General features: G+C 42.2%; 4 protein-coding genes across 4 annotated transcripts; 2 read left to right on the forward strand and 2 right to left on the reverse strand.

Annotated features, from left to right (window-relative positions):
* Positions 1-302: 302 nt before the first annotated feature.
* LOC135492255 (transmembrane emp24 domain-containing protein 1-like) lies at positions 303-3,732 on the forward strand. Its single transcript, XM_064778600.1, has 4 exons — positions 303-553; positions 1,094-1,191; positions 1,447-1,621; positions 1,943-3,732. The coding sequence occupies exons 1-4, from the start codon at positions 377-379 to the stop codon at positions 2,183-2,185; spliced, it is 693 nt and encodes a 230-aa protein (XP_064634670.1). The 5' UTR covers positions 303-376; the 3' UTR covers positions 2,186-3,732.
* An 818-nt stretch (positions 3,733-4,550) lies between these two features.
* Positions 4,551-8,611, reverse strand: LOC135492234 (resistance to inhibitors of cholinesterase protein 3-like). Its single transcript, XM_064778541.1, has 6 exons — positions 8,481-8,611; positions 8,200-8,300; positions 7,743-7,886; positions 7,346-7,559; positions 6,952-7,148; positions 4,551-6,803 (listed from the first exon to the last, which is right to left on the reverse strand). Exons 1-6 carry the CDS (start codon positions 8,608-8,610, stop codon positions 6,225-6,227), a joined length of 1,365 nt encoding a protein of 454 aa, XP_064634611.1. The 5' UTR covers position 8,611; the 3' UTR covers positions 4,551-6,224.
* Positions 8,612-9,586: 975 nt separating this feature from the next.
* LOC135492518 (uncharacterized) lies at positions 9,587-15,130 on the reverse strand. The gene has a single exon (XM_064779031.1). The coding sequence runs from the start codon at positions 15,128-15,130 to the stop codon at positions 9,587-9,589; it is 5,544 nt and encodes a 1,847-aa protein (XP_064635101.1).
* Positions 15,131-15,597: 467 nt separating this feature from the next.
* On the forward strand, positions 15,598-19,470 carry LOC135492459 (CCR4-NOT transcription complex subunit 11-like). Its single transcript, XM_064778959.1, has 10 exons — positions 15,598-15,635; positions 15,976-16,081; positions 16,285-16,419; positions 16,636-16,755; positions 16,983-17,152; positions 17,403-17,556; positions 17,850-18,056; positions 18,143-18,292; positions 18,601-18,756; positions 18,970-19,470. Exons 1-10 carry the CDS (start codon positions 15,598-15,600, stop codon positions 19,093-19,095), a joined length of 1,362 nt encoding a protein of 453 aa, XP_064635029.1. The 3' UTR covers positions 19,096-19,470.
* The last annotated feature ends 261 nt before the right edge of the window (positions 19,471-19,731 follow it).

Raw genomic sequence — 19,731 nt, forward strand, 5'->3', positions numbered from 1 at the left:
TGCAACGTTTAATTATAATAATTGATGGAAAAGTGCATAAAAATTGAATAAAATTGAGAAATATTTTTATTGTCGAGTGTGCATATGCAAAATAGATGTAAAGTGGTTCCGACGTCATGAGCAGACCGCACACATAGTTAAAGTTGGACTGGTTAATACTGTACTTCAGATATGCAATGTTTGAAAAATTTGCTTGATCTTTAAAAATTAGAGATACAAAATCGAGCATGAATGGTGAAATTTTAATAGCAAAGTGTAGATTTTTTCAAATGCGGTATTGAGATTTAGCTATTTCCGGTTGACCTAGATTTGGAATATCAACCGGCTCGAAATTCCTTCTTTTAAAAGTCAGTTTTCTTGGCCAAAGTCACACAAAATGCCGCAAAACGGTATCACAATCGGTTCATTATGTGTTATTCTTTTAGAATTATGCTTCATTGCAATGACATTTGGTAAAGATTCAGAGTTTACTGTGGCTGTAGAAGCGGGTCAAAGGGCTTGTTTCTTTGCTGCCAATATCCAAAAAGATGCCAATTTCGAAGTTGAATACCAGGTAATGTGGTACATTTTACACTACCACAGTCTCGTTTCCAGGTACCCTAATTTTGACTGCTTGTGGGGACATGTTCAGTGATCACTGTTCCTGATAGTGTTGTCAGTCATGCAATTGAAGGTTTCGACAAAGACAATCCAGAGCCCTAACAAACCAGAGTGCACACGTCAGAAGCCCTAGGTCAAGATAAATTTACTTCGGACAATCTAGTGCCAACTAAGCCGCCTATGCCTTACTGGTGGTAGAATCCCTGCCCCCCTGGCCCTGGCCCTGCCCCTGGGCAGCCCATCGCCCCATGATTGATTGGGATCGGCATTGCGTCATCCTAATTTGGTCTCATAAGGGTGAGAATCGAGGCCAGTCCACTGCTTATCCCAATGATGACATTGATGTCACATGAATCATGAATGTCAATTCAGTACCAATATACCATGTTGTTACCTGAAAATAAAATGCAAAAACTTACTGTAATTTCTATCTCATTGATTGAACATGTTGATATTGTAACACCACATGACCAATGATTTCTGTCCTTTTCAGGTGATTGAAGGTGGTGACCTTGATGTGAACTTTATCCTGCAGAGCCCGTCCGGTTCTGTTCTCCTCTCAGAGTTGAAAAAGTCTGATAATGTTCACAAGTATGAATTTTCAATTGTTTTTAAATAAAATCTTGAAAATTCGATCTGAATAATCTTTTTAGTAATTCTTAGTTTGATGTGACCAAATCAACATAGAAGTCCTTGGTTCTTGCTCTTGCACAGAAAAGTACTTTTTTGCTTTAAACAGTCTGCCAATGTCATGTCTGTTCCCCTTTACCCCTATGTGATAACATCTATTGGTGATTTTGCCTTCATGTTGTTGTCATAGATCATATTTCATGCAATACTTTTCAGAATTACTGCCAAAGAAAGTGGTGACTATCAGATATGTTTCGACAACTCATTCAGTCGCTTCACTCGGAAACTGGTGTTCTTCGAGGTTGTGACGGATGAAGAGGATCCAACCCAAGACTGGTCAAAGGTAGCTGCGGCAGAGACTGAGATAGACATCAAACTGGAAGATTTCAGGGTGAGGATAGGATAGTTGGTAGTTTACACTAAATCAGTCAGGGCTTATTGTCTGTGATCTGCATTGCTTGCCAGAGAGGCCCAGTACCGGAATATTTTGATGTGACCTGGCGCCTTAATGCCCAGTATGATGTCTCGTAATGCAATTGTCAAGTGTTCAAAATTTACATCCACCAAGTGTAGATTCTAACAATGTGCAACTTCTCCTCAAAAATTTGGATTTTTATTGCCAAAAAATTAGTTTCTTTAATATTTTCTAAATATTTTAGAATTCAATTTTTCCAAAACAAAACTTGTTTTCAGCCATTCTTTTATCTTTCAGATGACAATGGACAAGGTGAAAAGAAATCTGGAAAAAACTCAACAGACTCAAAAGGTTCTTGCTGTTCTTGAATCGAAAGACCGAAGCGTTATGGAGCAAAACTATGATCGTGTCAACACATGGTCTGTGGTACAGCTTGCCATCATGATCACTGTTAGTATTTCACAAATCGTTTTAATTCGTAGTTTATTTGATGATAAAAGTAAAGTTCGAAAGATCTTCCAAATGGCTGAGAGGACGTGATGGACGATAGTTTGGTAGTAAGACGATTTTCAAATATTCTGTTTATCAGGAAATTATTTCTTTCACATAGTTGGAACGTTTTCATAGTTTTGTGGTCGGTGGACACTTGACTCACTTTCTTGTAATATAACAACCAGCAATAATGGTTGTTGTAGTTTGAGATTTGTAAAAACCAGTTGAGAATATGTCTTTTTAGCTCATCTGAAAATAACTGATGCATTTGTGTTGGAGTAGTGGCGATTGCTTAGCATATCTATGAATTTGGATAATATTTCAATATCAACTAATTTATGAGTCATTGAGAGATTTTATCACAGAATGTGGTTATCAGCATCATTTCGATTGTTTGTATTAATTTTTTGGCATGTGTGTGTACATACATAGGGCCAAAGTTTGGAATGAATCCCTCCGAAGTAGAATGGTTCGTTTTACTCATGATTTTGCCTACCATTTAGTCTATGTATTACATTTTCTGATTTATTTATCATTATTATTGCCTTCAAAACAAATTGGTCACATTTTTAAACAGAGACTAAAATAAACAAACCAACGAACACTATGATGTCAAATATATATAATCACAATCCACTCGCTTTCTAGAATAGGTATAATTGTGTTTCTGTACAAATACTCATTTTTCATATTCTTTTGTGATGGTACAGTTGTGCACAGTTTGAGACTTCCAATAATAATTTGTGCTTTGTTGATTTGATGCAGGTACTGTTGTGTACAGTTAATTCTATGAGGTCAGAATGTGCAAGGATTGTTATTTTTACTGGATTTGTGTGTTGAAGATTGTAATGTTAATCTTTTGAAGCTAATGTATTCTGTGAGTACATGTACTTGTAAATATTTTCATACAGTTTTCTAAGGCAGGTAGTTTAGTGGTGTTTATGCTTTTTTAGTTACAGATGAAAGTTTTAAAAACATTAGAATTTCTAACACGGGTTGCATCTAGAATCAAACATAGTGCAGTGTCTGAGACTGATTTTAGGAGGTATGTTAATCGTGCATGAACTTGTTTTAGTTCTCCTTGTTCTAGTGTAGGGTACCAGCAAAACTCTGGTACTTCTTGTAATTCTGAGGACATGCTGTTGGAAAACTTTGATTCTGTCCTTTGAAACGGGTAATTTGACTAATTTACCTTGTAACAATGTTCGATAACCAAATGATAGATAATCAAGACATCACTATTATCAGAAGTTTAATGTGATGTTTCGGCAAAGTTGGTTATCTGTGGCTCAAATCTCCACTTGCTCAGTACATGGTACTTGGTCTCCACTAACCTCACAAAATTTAAAACCGTTTATACATGGGCTGAAAACTGAAATATGTTTTTCCGAGACAAAAAATAACAGTGTCAGGTGGGACTTGACGTACATGTGTATTGGGTGACAATGAATTTCATCCACTTGTATGAATGTGAGCTTGGGAATTTGAGAGTGAAATGAATGAAATTTCTCCGTGCAGGAGTTTATCAAGGTTGAGATTTGTACTTAATTTAGAAATAAAATATTCACATTGGTGATGTATTTATTTATCTCAGATATTGTCTTTTTGTCTTGTTGTGAGATCAAGGAATTCATGACCAGTCAATTCAGGCAAGGATGTATAGCATGTCGCCAATCCAGTGCATCCGTGATTCAGGACTAGCAAATGAAAATATTCAACATCCCTCAATGTCAAAGAAGTATTTGGAGAACATCTCCCAGCATGAAGCCAGAGTTGCCCAAATTTAATCTTTTTAGAGGAGGGGGTCTGCAGGCTAAACCACTTGGTCTTTGTCGGCTTCACATACTTGGAAATACGCTCCCTTACAATACGATCTTGGGGGTAATACATGTAGAGTGGCACAAGAAACTAATAGCGAGATACGTTTCTGGTGGCATCGAATACGCCACTCGTATAATAGATGCATTCTGGGTGCACTGGAAACCACATCACAAACGAGGTTGCTAGAAGGACCAAGAACTGGTTTGGTCATCTCTCCAGTTCGGAGAAAGCCAGACTTCCCTTGAAGTTCTGCAAGAACTCCACCAAGAATCCAGGCAGACCGAAGGGAACTTGGAGAAAAGGACTGTAGACCTGGAAAGGTAGTCGCTAATGAGACATGACACGAGTTGACATGGGGTGAACAAGACAGGGCTGGTTGTGCAGACTCGGGTGGCGGTTTTTGATACTCCTACGTCATATAAATCAACCAAACCACCAATGCCAGGATGGCAGACTTTTGGATGCCTCAGGCAGTCTATAGAGCAAAGCTTTGAGGTTTTGATGATATGGTCGGGTGCATCCAACTTCCATTCACCACGGACAGGCATTCAGACAAGTTCAAGAGAACAAACTTGACATCCAAAATTGGCATAGAATTTTGATTTATTTGTAAAAGGCAACCTATACACGAATTAATAGTCAGAATAAAACAATTGCGGACTTAACTTATGAAAACAATAAGACAAATAAATTAACATGCTATATGCAGACAAAAACCATGACACACGGTATTTAGCAGGATTCTTTCAAACAGGTAATCTACATTGTGTACCACAATTGATGTAAGATCAGTGCCGAACTACAACTGGCAGTTGTAAGGGAGTCAAAATCAGGACTGGAGACTTTACTAAATACTAACTGACTGCCTTGAAATTTCGTTAAGTATACTTGCCAAGACAAGTGTGTTATTCAATTCAGTAAGTGACCTTACAACACAAAACAGGTACATGTAGGTAGACAAGTTCTAAACAAAGTCAACAATTTTTTACAGAAACCACTTTTCAAGTACGACCATCATCAAGCAATAATATATAAAGATACCTTATACTCTTGATGAATTATACAAGACAGATTTGTGCCAGTTCGTGAAAGAGACCTATGAAATAACTACGGTCAGCGTAAGGATAACATAAGCAGTACGCTACTTCAGGAATGAAAAATAACACTCCGACACTGTAAGCTGCAGCAAGGCATACTGTCAGCCACAAAAGTTTTGTGCACTTTGAATTTGTGAAAATCTTTCAAAAAATGAAAAGATTTGCGATTATTATTTTGGCAGATTATGAAATTCCTTTCAGTTTTTCACTTTTTCAAGGTTACTCACAAAATTCGTAAAAATAAGATGCTGCAAGTATTTTGTGGTTTACAGTATATGATAACCTATATTGACACAAATGACAGTAGTTGCACATGTACTCAATGTACTACTCTTTCTACGTAGTATGATTATAACTCCGTTTAGAGTACAGATAGTATGATTACACTTAGATCTCCTATACATTTTATTTAAGACCTGATGCCAGGCTGCAGGGCTGACCATACAGCCTGAAACACCAAGGATTGATTGACATAGTCTGGACAACTCCTCCTCCCAAGGACACAAGACAGACAACAAATGTATCATCATCATCATACATAGTTTACATTTGTACAGTTGAGAATAACTATTTGTCGATTACGTAGTTGGTTAAGTAGACTATGATGTGGAGACAGAAAAGAAGTGCTTGATGACCTATGTAAATGGAAAACTTGGACGAGCAAAACAACCAATCTCTTCCGCATTCCTATCCTAAATACTTAACAGTACAGCAGAGATCACAAGACTGCTGACACTATGGATATAAGCATTTATCCAAATCGTTTCCAGAACTATAACTTTACAAGTTTTCTCCACTGACAACCGCCACGACTGAGATTCAATTGACTAAATGCGAACATGTACATGTGATGGTTTTGATCTGAAACTGGCGCCAGGTAAACTGGATTTGCACTAAACTAGTGAAAGAGATGTACCTGTATGGAACAAGACTAGTATGTAAAGTCGCAGTGAGAAGAGCAGGAGCTTGTATTAGCCAAACATCATAACAAACGAGCCAAGTCCACACGTTTGATCAATGTAATGTTGTCATGACACCAAACCGCACCACTAGAAGGCAGTAATCCATAAGGCAGAGAATTTAGATCTATCCAATACATTGCATAACAAGCTGACATGAACCAGCTAAGTGACCAATTTATCATCCAATTTACCTGGCAAGGAAATGCTTTACGATGAATCAGTTTTATCAACTGGCAGTCGCTTTCTCAGACCCTCCGGTTTCTCATCAGCTGAACCTTCACCATCGCCATCTATTGTCTCAACCGGTGGCTCATCAGCGTAAACATCATCATCATCATCATAGTCAATCTCATTATCATCATCATCATCACCATCATCTGAACCGTCATCGTCATCATCATCACCCTCAGATACATTAAATGCCCGTCCCAAACTTCCGACAACTTCAACTTCCCGGGCGTCCAACCCCAGCACATCCATTGGATCACTTTCAACGGGCATGCTCATTGCAGCGCCAATACCCAAGCCAGCCCCGATACACCCAGCTGCAGCCATCATATTTGGTGCACCATCATCCACATCCACCGACTCACTGTCCTCATTCTCATCATCAGATTCCCGTCCCGATGATTCGCTATCCAACGCGTTCAGATCTGTATTCATCGGATTCGATGCCTCCAACTTTCCCTTTGATTTCATTTTTGCACTATCGGTGACGTTTCCCTTCCCTTTGTCGATGATCTCGTATGAGTCCATGTCTGGTGATGAGTCGCAAGATGGTTGCACCTGGCAAGATAAAGAACATGGGATTACCCTAAATGCAAATGCCACAAAAATAAGGCGCACATCAGCAAGATTACGTATTTTGAAAATCCTGAAATGACAATATATTTTTCCTTTGTTCAGCGTATAAAATAGATCAGTCCCTACATACCCTTCGCCTGGGGCCTTCCTCTTTGTTTAACGTAACATTCTCATCCTCTGCAGCTCTCTGAGCATCAGTCTCTTTAATCTTCGCATCAATTCCATCCTTCACGCGGGTCTGAACATGCTCCATCGCTGTGAGGATCCGTGACATTTGTGCCTCTGTCTCTTGGAGACGGTCCTTCAGGAGCCGCATCTCTGTATCATCTGGATTGAAAAAAAACAAAATACATGTAGAAGTTGAAGATAAGAATGTGGCCACTGATAGATCAACATGCATACTTTAAATTTTTCATTACTGCAGGGTTTTTGAAGTGTGCCGTACCCCTGGCCCGCACCCGGATTATGCTGTTTGTTCTTTGTGTGTAACAGAGGAATAATTCAATAAAAAGTCAAATTCTTACTGATTTTCTTGCCCTCGGCCTTGGCAAGAAGCTGCTCCAATTCCACCAGCTTTTCTTTCTTACTCAATAAGAAGTCTGCATCATTGGCGAGATCAGCCTGGAATCGGGCCTGCTTGTCGTAACTGCCAGGGTAGTCTTCAGGTCGGTATCTGGTGTATGGATCATGCCCATCATTGTTCTTGCCATCTCCACTGTCTTTGTTCTTCATGAACACCTAACAAGAAGAGATGAGATAATAACCATAGTATTATGACAATATCAAGCAACTGGATTTACTGTCTTTCATTTTGGAAGCATGCACCAGAAAATGCCATTGGAACACACACTTTCTCAGTTCAGCTTTTCGTCACTCTTTTAAGCTTGTATTGTAGGCGACACTTAATTTTGAATTGCATACCTTTGTCATCGTATAGACCAAGTATAATATGATTCCAACTGCGTACATTGGCAGGATCATTCCCATCATGCCCCTGTTGCCTCCCTGCTCCGCAGCCTGTTTCTTCATCTCAGCAGCAGCCCTCATCCCAGGATGCATCCCTGCCTGGAAATAGACATTTTATGAAATCATAACTAAGTAACAAAAATAACAAAGAAAAAAACACAACATAGAATATTGATTTAAAGCCATAATTATTTGGGGAAACATTGTATAAATCATGTTTACACTACTGGTCAAATAAGCAACAATTACACAAATTACCACAAATAATATTTGCCCACACATTATCCAATGTAAATAATCAATAACAGAAACTAATACCTGGCATGACAGGCTTGGTGAGTGATACTAGTAGTCACTATAATCAATATCACAACATGGTGTACATTAGACAAAATCTCCTTTGTAGACTTACTCTCATGTGACTTCTCATGGCATCATTCGCAGGTGATCCTTGTCCTGCAGAGGGAGCTGAGGGGCGCGGCATCCTATCTCTTGGGTGAATATCTTGAGGCCCTGTGAAACAAAGCATTTATTTCTTAAATATCTCTAGTTGCTACACCTTATCAATATTTCAGAAAATCACTTATCAATATTTCTGAAAATGCACTTTCTAATTCTTTGGGATGCTGACTTGTGTAAACAGTGAAAACAAATGTAAAAATAGCACTTTTTCTCCCATTCTTTTTCGCTCACTTTGTGTTCTGGCATTCGTTGAACCAAGACCAAACACTTGCACCACCATCGGATGAAATATCTTGGGATAAAGTATGGCAAAACAGCCAAAAATTACGAAGAAAACTCCAATAGTTTTTGCGGTCGTCATCTCCATTTTGGATACTGATGTATCACGTGACTGACGTGATTTCGAAAATCACCCTTTTAAACAAGGGCGTATTACGCCAATATTTCAGCCTACAAGGCTTTCAAACTTACTGAATCAGGTTATCAACACATTTGTTCGGCCTATTGCGGGTTTATCATATATAGTCCACGTGGTCCAGAGTATAGTCCATGCAAGACATGCAGAGAGATGTTACAACGACGATATACTTATGCTAACTAACTTTATTCATCACAGGCTTTACAGGTAGAATAGTCCGAAAAGGGGAAGTAAACACGATTGGTTAAGAAAGTACCGGAAGGAGTCAATCCAAATATGGCCTGACAGGAGGCGGAGCTTATATGTTCAGTAATTAAGTGTATGATGGAAGGTGCGTCGGCACATCCTCCCCAGGGCAGGAAAATGTGTCTGGCATTGAAACCAAAATGACTTGTACGCTATCAAAGGGACCAATCCCTTGTAAAAACAAGCTGTCAAGGTAGCCACCTTTACTTTAAAGTCCTAGAGTAAACAATCATAAACTAGAAAGATTACACCGTAGTTATGCCAAGATCAATTAACTTGACTTCTAAAGTGTCCTGTATTCAAACCGGATCTCTAAATTGCTCTGTGGAGATTGCGAAAACTACAAAGTATATATGAGACTTGCAGACTTGTACTAATTCGAAGTACAATGTATATGTAGTCAAATTTCTAAAGTCCTATTTCAATCAGCTAAAGGCACAGAATATAGTGTGCATGAGACAGTTCGAATGACAATAATGAGTTTGTAGTGTGATCTACTATAGAGTCCTATATAACGCACTAATATGAATTCTTGTGACGCGTTCACACGGATATTCATTACATTGTTATTACATGTATATTGTCCTATGGATCAGTTTTCTCGTTGTGCCACACCCTAAATAACATGTCCTGAACTGCCACTTCGTCACTCGTACTAAATAACACGTATCATTTAATCGTCTTTGCCATTAAGTACGTTTGCCCATTGCATTATCTTATTTCTGGCGTTCTTGCTAGCATTGCGTGTTGGTGGCCTGTTGTTTACAGGTGCCTGTTGCATTGTGTTTTGCTGGGCTTCATTGTGTTTCTCGTGAACCTGGGCAGCGATCGGCGCAGTTTCAGCGGCAGCGACTTCAAGAGGATAAAGGCGCGCTATTGGGCGGTTAGTCACTCCCGATGATGTTTTTATTTGTGCGGCACGTGCGATACCATCTTGACCATAGATCAGGCGTTCAATTTTAGCGATCTTCCAATTGACCCTTTTGGTTTCATCACTGTGGACTAGGACGATTTCACCAACTTTTACGCGGGTTTCGCGATGACCGCGCTTCGATCGAATATGTCTCTCCCTTAACGAGGGGATATATTCCGATGACCACTGTTGCCAAAAGTGATCAATCAGTACCGCCAGTCGTTTAGCGCGTTTGTTAAGACTATCTCCAAAGTTCGGATCAGCAAGTTCATCCAAGTCGGTAGCTTCGTACGGAAGTCCTGTTATCTGTCTCCCGTGGAGAAGGTGTGCTGGCGTCAGAGGGGCAGTGATGTCCATGTCACCAATGTACGTGAGGGGTCGGTCATTTAGTATGCCTTCTACTTGGGTGACAAGGGTTGTCAGTTCATCCAGTGTTACTCGCGCTCTTCTTAGAGTTTTAATGATGGCCATCTTCGTCATTCCAATCATGCGCTCAAAGAACCCTCCCCACCACGGCGCGCGTTTGGGGTTGAAGGTCCAAGTGCAGCGTTGGTCGGCCATGTGGGCCTGGATGTCCGGTGATTGCATTAGCTGCTTAATCTCATTGGCGGCGGCGATGAAAGTTGTGCCATTGTCAGAAATCATTTGTGAAGGAGTGGAGCGGCGGGCGCAGAATCGTCGAAAGGCATTCAGAAAGGTCTGTGACGTCATATCGGGAACAACTTCAAGGTGCACCGCTCTTGTTATGGCACAGGTGAATAGGGCAATGTAGACTTTTGCCTCGGGACCACCCTCCTTGGGTCTGACATTTAGTGCACCGGTAAAGTCGCAACCGGAAACAGTAAAAGGGGGTGCTTGCTGGATGCGGCTGGCCTGAAGGGGCGGAGTTTCTGGTTTGCTATAGGGCTTTCCCATAATCAGCTTGCAGGTGACGCATCGTCGGAGTTGTGAGTTGACGGCTTCCCGGATTCTCGGAATCCAAAATCGCTGGCGGAGCCATGCCACGGTAGATCGCATTCCCGAGTGTAATTGGGCGGCATGGGCCCTGCCTATGAGAAGGTCGGTGAATGGATGCTTCCGTGGTACCAGATACGGGAACTTGGTGTCGAGGTTGATTCTGGCATTGTTGAGTCGGCCATCTAGTCGAATCAGGCCTGACTCATCGAGGTATAGGCGAAGTTGATTGACAAGTGTTTTGCTGCGACCAGCTAGGGGTCCTGTGGCGGTCTTTCCTTTGAGGATTTCTATCTCATTGTGATAGCAGTCCGTTTGTATGGCTTTAATCCACAGTGTCTCAGCGGCAGAAGTTTCCTGTGCAGTGGCTTGGATCAGGGTCTTGAGATTGGTCTTATCCTTTGTTATCCAGACTTTGGCGATTTTCTGGACAAGTGCGGTGATTCTGAGAAGCTTGCGGTACGAACTGAAACGTGTGACGTCAATGACCTTGGCGATACCCGGGTGTTGCAGCGGTGTTGTAGCGGGGTGATGGGTCTGGTCTCTGACATCTGGGGCGTGGTCGCTAGTGTCGTCTCGTACCTGGTCTGGTACGTCATCAGTAGTGGCGGCTTGCTGTAAGAGTACATTATGAAGAAGTTGTGTTGGCGTGGGTGGGTACATCCCGGTACTCAACCAGCTGGGGCCTGTCCACCACAGTGGGGAGTCGCGCAGTTCCTGTGCAGTGATGCCTCGAGTTAGGAGGTCAGCGGGGTTATCTTTTGATTGCACATAGCGAAATTCACCTGGGAATTTCCTCAGCTCATTCACACGATTCTGAACAAACACAGGAAGTTTCTTATCGCTTGTAATCCAATGTAGGACGATCTGAGAATCGATCCAAATGACTTGTTTTTTGATTGGAATTAACCCTTGGAGTGCTTCTAGCGTATACTTGGCTAGTCTGTAGCCGGTGAGTGCTGCAATTAATTCCATGCGAGGAATGGTAGTGGCTTTTAGCGGTTTGACTCTGGTTTTGGCTATGAGGAGAGATGCCTGGGTTCCACTCTTTAGGTAGATGGCGCATCCGTAGGCTGCTGGGGATGCATCGCTAAATGCATGTAGTTCACAATTTTGCGGGTCAATGTTGTCCAATATTTTCCGAGGGACAGTGATGTTCATGGCTTCTTCCAATTCGATGGTGATTTTGCGCCACCTTTCAGACAGTTCTGTTGTAAGGGGTTCGTCCCAGTGTAGTCCGTGTTGCCATAGTTCTTGCAGGAAGGCCTTGGCTTTAATGTGCGTGGGGGCAATATATCCGAGTGGGTCGAAAATGCTAGAGCTGTGACTTATGACTGCGCGTTTGGTCAGAAGAATATCTGGGGATGGAGCAGCTTTCTTTGCATATGATAGTTGGTCACTACCGGTGTCCCATTTCATGCCTAGGACACTGACGTTCGTCTTTGTTTCGTTGATGTCATCAGCCTGAGCTTGGTCGCGTACTGTAGCATCATTTGAGGTCCATGCGCGGAGTTTGAAGCCACAGTCACTCATTATGGCGTTTGCGGTGTTGTAATATTCCATGGCGGTGTCTGTAGTGGCGACACCTGTCACCACGTTGTCAACGTATATGTTGTTCTTGACGTCTGCTGCGATACGGGATGAGGTTGCGGCGTCAAGGTGGGTGTGCAGTACGGCTTGCAGAATGAACGGCGATGACACTGTTCCAAATAAGACCGCTTCAAACTGGTACGTGTGGAAATCACTCTCGGGGTCACTGGGATCACTGAGCCATAAAAATTTCGTAAAGCATCTGTCTTCTTCGTTGAGCCTGATATTGAGAAACGCTTTCTCAATATCACTCGAAAGGCCTATGGGGTGCATTCTAAAACGGAGAAGTATGGCGTTGAGCTCGTTGAGGCAGTTTGGACCGGGGTCCAGGCAATCATTCAGGCTTGGGTGATCATTTGACTTCTTGCAGGACGCGTCATATACTACCCGGATTGGGGTGCTGGCAGATGAATCTTTAAGAACCGCATGGTGGGGCAAGTAGTGGCCAATGTTGATGTTGTCGTCTGCTACTCTGCCGATGAAATGTCGTTGGAGTTGAGTGGTAATAATATCTTGATACTTACTCAGGAGGTCAGGCGATAATTTCCGTACCATCGATCTTGTCCTTGCTTTGGCGACGTGGTAGTTCGTGGGTAAAATTGGGTGGTTGTCCAACCATGGTAGTCTGGCTACGTATTTTCCGTTGTCGTCTCGTTCAAGGCAGGTGTCGCGGTAAATGAGTAGAAAGTCACTTTCTTTTTCTTCAGTGTCGTCTTTAATCCCTATGGTTTCCAAGTCCCAGTAAGATTGTGCTATTTTGTCTTCAAGGGTGTGGCTTGCTAGGACGTTTAGAACGGTCGTCAGGAGTGCGGGCGTGTATTCATCGCGTTGACCTTCGATATTGGCGGGAGTCGGGCCTGATAGGAGATATCCGAATTTCGATGAGACCGCTACTGGTCCGAGGGTGTTTTCTGCGGGACGGACGATTTTGTCTCCAACTATTGACCAATAGTAGTCCGCACCAATCAGGATGTCAATTTCCATAAAGTCCCCGGAGCTGGTTTCCGCAAACTTGAGGTTCTTCAGATGTGGTAAGGCGAAGATTGCTTGGGGGCAGGTGCTAATCGGTGCTGAAATCTTCGGGACGATGAGCATTTTCATGGGAACGTTTTCTACTCGAGAAGCGGTTTCGATTTGGACGATGACGTTATCCAACGCACGTACGGCTTTGGCGTTGGCCCCAAAGGGTGCTATTTTTATCATCTCTCGAGATTGCGGTTTGAGTTCGAGATTGCTGGCGCATTTTGCGGTGATGAAGGAGCGCTGGCTCCCTTCATCTAGAATGATGTTGACCTTAGTTGAGCGGGTCGGAGATTTTGCGGTTGCGACGGCGGATTTCAGAATTGCGGGACCCAACATAAGGGGTTTGGTGTTAACCAACTTCTGGTGAACAGTTGTGGCGGTTTTAGCTTGTTCCCGTTCATTGTTGGGATTTGCGGTTGAACTAGGGTTTGAGGATCTATTTGAGGCCTGTCGGGATGAATCGCACAGTGCGGTATGATGGCGTCGCCTACATTTGTGGCATTTGGTGGTTGAATTGCAAAACTTTGCCCGATGGTTGCCAAGGCAGTTAAAACACAAATCGGCCCTTTTTACGATTTCCCATCTGCGCTTTGGATCAGTAACACTTTTACAATGGACGCTGGGATGATTATCAGTAGAACAAAATACACATTTCGCGCGTTTTTTCTCACTCATACTAGTATTCCTGGTGGCGTTAACACTAAATGCGGCAGTGGGTGTGGCATATCCAATGTTTGAATCATTACACAGATCCAGAATGGCGTCTCCTTGAATTGAAATGTCAATTTCTCTCTTGATCGCCTCGCGGACTTCTTGTAGTTGCCAGTCTCTCGCTCCATGGTCACGGGTGATGAGTTGTCTCAGTCGGCGTGGAAGTTTCTCCATGATGAGGGGCACTAGTAGGTCGCCGTAGGAACTCTCCTCCATTCCTATAGCGCGTAGGCCACGGATGTGACTTTCAAGTTGATCATAAAAGCTCTTCACGTTGTCAATTTCATCGCTTGGTTTGGGAAGGTCCCAGAGGGCTTTCATGAGGGCTGCTTTTAGTTTGTGGTTCTGTCCATATCGTTCTCTCAAAAGTTCAATCGCACTCGCATAGTTAGCGTCGGTTAGTTGCAATCCTGCGATTGCCAAAGACGCTTCCCCCTGTAACTGGGCGCGTAAATATTGGAATTTCTGTACGTTTCCGAGTGCGTTGTTATTATGGATGGCTGCCGTAAATCCGTCGAAAAATGTCGTCCACTCTAAGATGTTACCGGAGAAGGTGGAAAGTTGGAGTTTAGGAAGATGAACGTTTTTTGTTACCGGTACCGTTGGCGTTGTGCTCGTGTTTGTGGGAGCTGGAGTCCGGGCTAGAGTCGCGGGTTTGGGCTGCTTAGGGCTCGCTAACCTGTCGTAGATTTTCTTCAGAATGATGTGTTTTTCTTCCACGTTTGACGTATAGTCCTCAGCTTCCGTCACCGCGTGGTCTACGGTGTCGGTTGGGGTGGCCTTGATGATATCTTTATCAAGAGCCACAATCTCTGCCAGTTTTGTAGGGACCAGTGCAAGTTTCGCAAATACTTGATCCAGTTTCGTGACGTCTAGCGTTGTGTCTACTGCTGCTTCGGCGTTAAGTTCCTTCACCACGTCCTCCATCTTGTTGATGAGTCTGGTCATCGTCGCTCGTTTCGAGCCTCTCTCGTGAACCATGCGTTTAAGCTTGTCTGCTGCTACTTCCTCTGGTGTTGGAGCCATATTTAAGCGTGATATCGAGTAAAACGTGAGGATAGATAGACCGAGTTCGTATTGAGAAAATCCTGGTCACATGCACCAAATGTTCGGCCTATTGCGGGTTTATCATATATAGTCCACGTGGTCCAGAGTATAGTCCATGCAAGACATGCAGAGAGATGTTACAACGACGATATACTTATGCTAACTAACTTTATTCATCACAGGCTTTACAGGTAGAATAGTCCGAAAAGGGGAAGTAAACACGATTGGTTAAGAAAGTACCGGAAGGAGTCAATCCAAATATGGCCTGACAGGAGGCGGAGCTTATATGTTCAGTAATTAAGTGTATGATGGAAGGTGCGTCGGCACAACATTAAGGAATGTAGTGATGTATTTTTCAGTTTATTTTAACTGTTACAATAACTAGAATTGTAAAATCTGAAAGTAGGTCACTTTAAGCCTCTCGCGAGATTTCCAAAATTTCCAAGATGGCGCTATCCTTGAAAGATCTGGCTTCCCTGCTGAGGTGAAAACAACACGGTTTTCCCATTGATTAAAGGCTCAAATCTGGAAGTGGTCAATCATTATTGAAAGCACTTTTATCTAGAAATAAGAAGATAGTAATTTTTAACTACTTCCCGTGAAAACGAATGAGTAACGGAGACATCTTTATTGGCCTGTATCTCATGTACATTTCATACATACATCATTAGGTAGGCCTACTATCCCTAACAGTCTACAGTTTTGACAATGACAGGATTGTCGACAGGATTGTCGACTTCGTCTCCAAACATGCAAAAACACTGGTTGAGCATCTTATCTTACCTTGGCTTTAGGATTGAGACATTCTGTATTTCATTTTTCAGCGTTCTGTCTGAAGATGCTACTCAGACACAGTCCTTTGAGAACCTGGCCTCAAGTTTACACCATTACTTTAACAAGCAGGACCATTTCAAACTTGGCACAGCTCTGGTAAGTTTAAAGTTTGCGGTTACTTTAAAATTATTCTGGATCTTGATTAAGGTTTAATGTTAAATTTCCCCTTCATTTGTATGTCCCATGATCCAAACCAGAAGACCGCTGATGTCAATGTAAAAAGATACCTGGTGCTACAAAAAAACACACCTTTTTGTAGATTTCTTCATGTATCTAAATTCATATTTTCTTAATTCTAGGTACTGTTGCTACAGAATAGAGATCTCCTGCCTCATCCAACCCAAAAGTTAGCTGCAATATTTCTTCTTTATGAAATGTATAAGACAGAACCAATTGCAGTGAATCCCTTTGCTTCAGTCTTCGTACATTTATTGGTAAGTAATTCATTAAAAACTTTTAAATGACCATGTAGTTGCCAATATTTGTGCCCGGACTTTCATCAGGATGTGGTTGACAGTCATTGAGCAAAGGGCAAAGACCATTCACTCTAATTCCCAACTTGTGGTGCAGTTGGTTTTGAAGTCTCCAGTGTGTTGTTAATTACAAAATCTGCATGCTTTGCCTTGTACTCTTTATTGTATCCTCTTCAGAATCCTCCTATTGACCGGAGCGACATGGCACAGGAGATGGACTTCCATTGGGCTATTCCAAAAATATCAAGCGCGGAACGGTACTTTCTCTCGCAGCTTATATCCAGTCCTTCAAAAGAGGTATGTACAATGTGTAAATGTTGTTATGTTATACTTACATGTATGTTACTTTGTTCGTGACAATGCCTAATGTGAACATTTCAGAAGTACTCATTAAAGCCAAGATAAACCTCAATTGTACATAAACTGTCTGAAACTGTCTGTTAAGAGCTTTCCAAGGAATGGTCCTGTCCGCCACTTGACAATCAATGACCTTCATCAGTCTGAAGAGTTAATTTATCTTTCAGCTTTTTAAGAAGACATGTACAAATATTCTGCACATGGATGTTGGCAACATGCAGTCATTTGATGTGAGTGGTCTACAGCTTGCTTTGGCAGAGAGACAGTCAGAGATGCCGGCTCAGAGCAAATCGGGGATTCCTTGTATTGTACCGGACCCAGATATGAAACCTACCAGGTAAACGCTAATATTTTTCAGTCTGTGTTTCAGTTGACACCACCTCACGTTATCCTAATGTTTGTCTGTCTTTATACTCATATTGTCAGGCCTATCTTTTGTGTTCTATTCACCACACTAAGGTTCTTGCCTGCTAATGACTGACAAAGCCTCAGCGAGAACCTGGGTGAATGGAACACGAAAGAACGGCCTGACAGTCTGGAGAGAGGACCCTTCTGGAAAAATAAAGTTCCTTCTTTGCCTATTTCAGCTTTGACCAGTTTGGTAAACCAGGGTGTATAAATGCTGATGTGCAGAGACAGACAGTTGAAGCATTATTGTCAGGATCCCGGCCGCCAGTTGAATTCTGTATGAAACCACAATTCCTTCGGCTGGCACCACCATTACATGCTGCAGAAGATGAGGTAGGAACAATTAGTGGTGTACAGTGTTTTTATGCACACTGTTGCTCACCCCGTCCGCCCAATACTGGTACTGGACAATTCTGTTTCTTTGGCAGTGTCACTCGTTAGCCTAACTGGGCAAGTATCAAGCTGAAGGCAACCAAGAGATAGGCCAGACCCTGAAAAATGAGGGGCACCACCTGACACTGTGGGGGATGAATTGTCCGAGGGAAAAGCAACCCCTGAAATCATGTCTGAATTCAATTCCCAAAAATTTTACTTGATAAGCTAACACGGTCTTGTCCTGGTTTCAGCTTCTGTGGATGAATCCAAAAGAAGGTGACCATCAGATAGCCTGGGACACATCAATGTGTATCAGCAACTCTGCAGGGACGGAGGTCAGACGACTCATGGCCAAGGCAATCAAAGGTCCTTTAGCCTTAAATCAACAACAGCAGTTACTAGGAGAGCTTGAGCAAGATCCTAAGCTTGTGTATCATATAGGATTAACGCCAGTCAAGGTAGGCATGCTAAAAACCATTACCATTTGCAGGAATAAAAGGAGTACAATCAATTCCACGTACAATGTCTATCTTACGTTTTTCAGCTGCCAGATCTGGTCGAGAACAACCCATTGGTGGCAATAGAGGTTTTACTGAAGTTAATGCAATCGAATCAAATCACTGAATATTTCTCTGTGCTGGTCAACATGGAGATGTCGTTACACTCAATGGAAGTGGTCAACAGACTGACAACAGTGAGTAATCTGTTTTTCTTTTCGGAGCCAGCTGTCAACTGTTGCGGCTGCTCTGTTTGGATGTTTTCAGCTCAGGTCCTGTGGCCTGAGTGTTTTGTTGGCCTGGAGCAGGTTCTTAGGAAGCTGAATACCAGGAACATCTATGATGCTTATATTTTAGAGAAAGTGCCCCAGAATATGTTCTTGGTAAATGTTCAAATCATGAAATAATCCTTAGATATCCATGTCATCCAAATGATTTGGGAGCTCAGTTTTTAAAACGGCACAAAACTGTGACATAGTCTCAATCTCTCGTACCTCTTTTTCAGGCTGTGGACTTGCCGTCGGAGTTCATTCATCTGTACATCTCCAACTGTATATCAACGTGCGAAACAATAAAGGATCGCTACATGCAGAATCGGTTGGTGCGGCTTGTTTGTGTATTCTTACAGTCTCTCATAAGAAATAAAATCATTGATGTCAAGGTGAGATAGCGTCTTGTTTATGAGTATGATACAGTGTCTCTTCGCTTGCCTTTTATATTTCTGGTGGGGGCCTCCAGGAACTGAGAACATTCTTGCTTGTAAAGTAGTCATCTCCAGCCTGAAGACCAGTAGCCTACCCGAATACATCAGAGAGTCTCGTTTATTGTACAGTGGACTTCCTACCCTGACGAAATGTTTACCCTTGTATTCCAGGACATCTTCATCGAGGTGCAAGCATTTTGTATCGAATTCAGCCGAATACGAGAGGCGGCCGGTTTATTTCGACTACTCAAGACTTTGGACAACGGAGAACAGATACAACCTGGTGCATCTAAATAACGACTTCATAGAGAGATTACGCAAGATGGTGCATCTAAAAAAAGACTTTCAGCTGTGCCTGTGTTTGAGCATCACTGCTCGCTGCAAGCCAAATTGGGTAGCAGACTTTTGATTACTGATAAGTCCCTGTTGGTGGCACTGCACGGCATTGTATCTTTACCAGAATTGAATTGGCTCATGAAATAATGTAAAAGCCATTCAAATGTAGTTTTGGCTCAAATTGGTTCATGAATTTGTTAAGAAACAACAAAGGGTTATGAATTATGGATAAATAACTTCTTTACTCAAGTCTAAGTAGCCAATGAATTGTTTGTTAGTCACAAATTGTGAGTGTATATTTTGTAAATAAATGTCGAGTACCGTAGATCAAAAATTTGTTATGTCGTGTATATCATGGCTACCAATCTGTTGCAGTTGCGACTCTGTGACTGGGGAAGGTCAAATTTTCTTCCTCAACTGGACATATGGACAGGGACAGGTCTTTTCTAACTGTCATATTAGATGTACTCGGCATGTTGTCTCTCAACTTGACTGTTACTTGAGACATGCAGGTGTAATACATGTAGTGGAGATGTACAAGTTGTCTCTTCACTACATTGCCAGAGGTCTGGCCTGAAGCACAAGTTGTTGTCTCTT

Source organism: Lineus longissimus, chromosome 8, assembly GCF_910592395.1.
Source record: "Lineus longissimus chromosome 8, tnLinLong1.2, whole genome shotgun sequence".
In the NCBI taxonomy this organism is placed as follows: domain Eukaryota; kingdom Metazoa; phylum Nemertea; class Pilidiophora; order Heteronemertea; family Lineidae; genus Lineus; species Lineus longissimus.

Excerpts from the sequence above, each read along its gene's own strand:
- LOC135492255 (XM_064778600.1), top strand. The coding sequence starts at position 377 with ATGCCGCAAAACGGTATCACAATCGGTTCATTATGTGTTATTCTTTTA. Across the intron at positions 554-1,093 it reads ATTTCGAAGTTGAATACCAG|GTGATTGAAGGTGGTGACCT; the intron begins GTAATGTGGTAC and ends TGTCCTTTTCAG. Across the intron at positions 1,622-1,942 it reads TCAAACTGGAAGATTTCAGG|ATGACAATGGACAAGGTGAA; the intron begins GTGAGGATAGGA and ends TTTATCTTTCAG.
- LOC135492234 (XM_064778541.1), bottom strand. The coding sequence starts at position 8,610 with ATGACGACCGCAAAAACTATTGGAGTTTTCTTCGTAATTTTTGGCTGT. Across the intron at positions 8,301-8,480 it reads AACGAATGCCAGAACACAAA|GGCCTCAAGATATTCACCCA; the intron begins GTGAGCGAAAAA and ends TTTGTTTCACAG. Across the intron at positions 7,149-7,345 it reads GGCCGAGGGCAAGAAAATCA|ATGATACAGAGATGCGGCTC; the intron begins GTAAGAATTTGA and ends TTTTCAATCCAG.
- LOC135492518 (XM_064779031.1), bottom strand. The coding sequence starts at position 15,130 with ATGGCTCCAACACCAGAGGAAGTAGCAGCAGACAAGCTTAAACGCATG.
- LOC135492459 (XM_064778959.1), top strand. The coding sequence starts at position 15,598 with ATGGCGCTATCCTTGAAAGATCTGGCTTCCCTGCTGAG. Across the intron at positions 16,420-16,635 it reads CAGTCTTCGTACATTTATTG|AATCCTCCTATTGACCGGAG; the intron begins GTAAGTAATTCA and ends TATCCTCTTCAG. Across the intron at positions 18,757-18,969 it reads ATAAAATCATTGATGTCAAG|GACATCTTCATCGAGGTGCA; the intron begins GTGAGATAGCGT and ends CTTGTATTCCAG.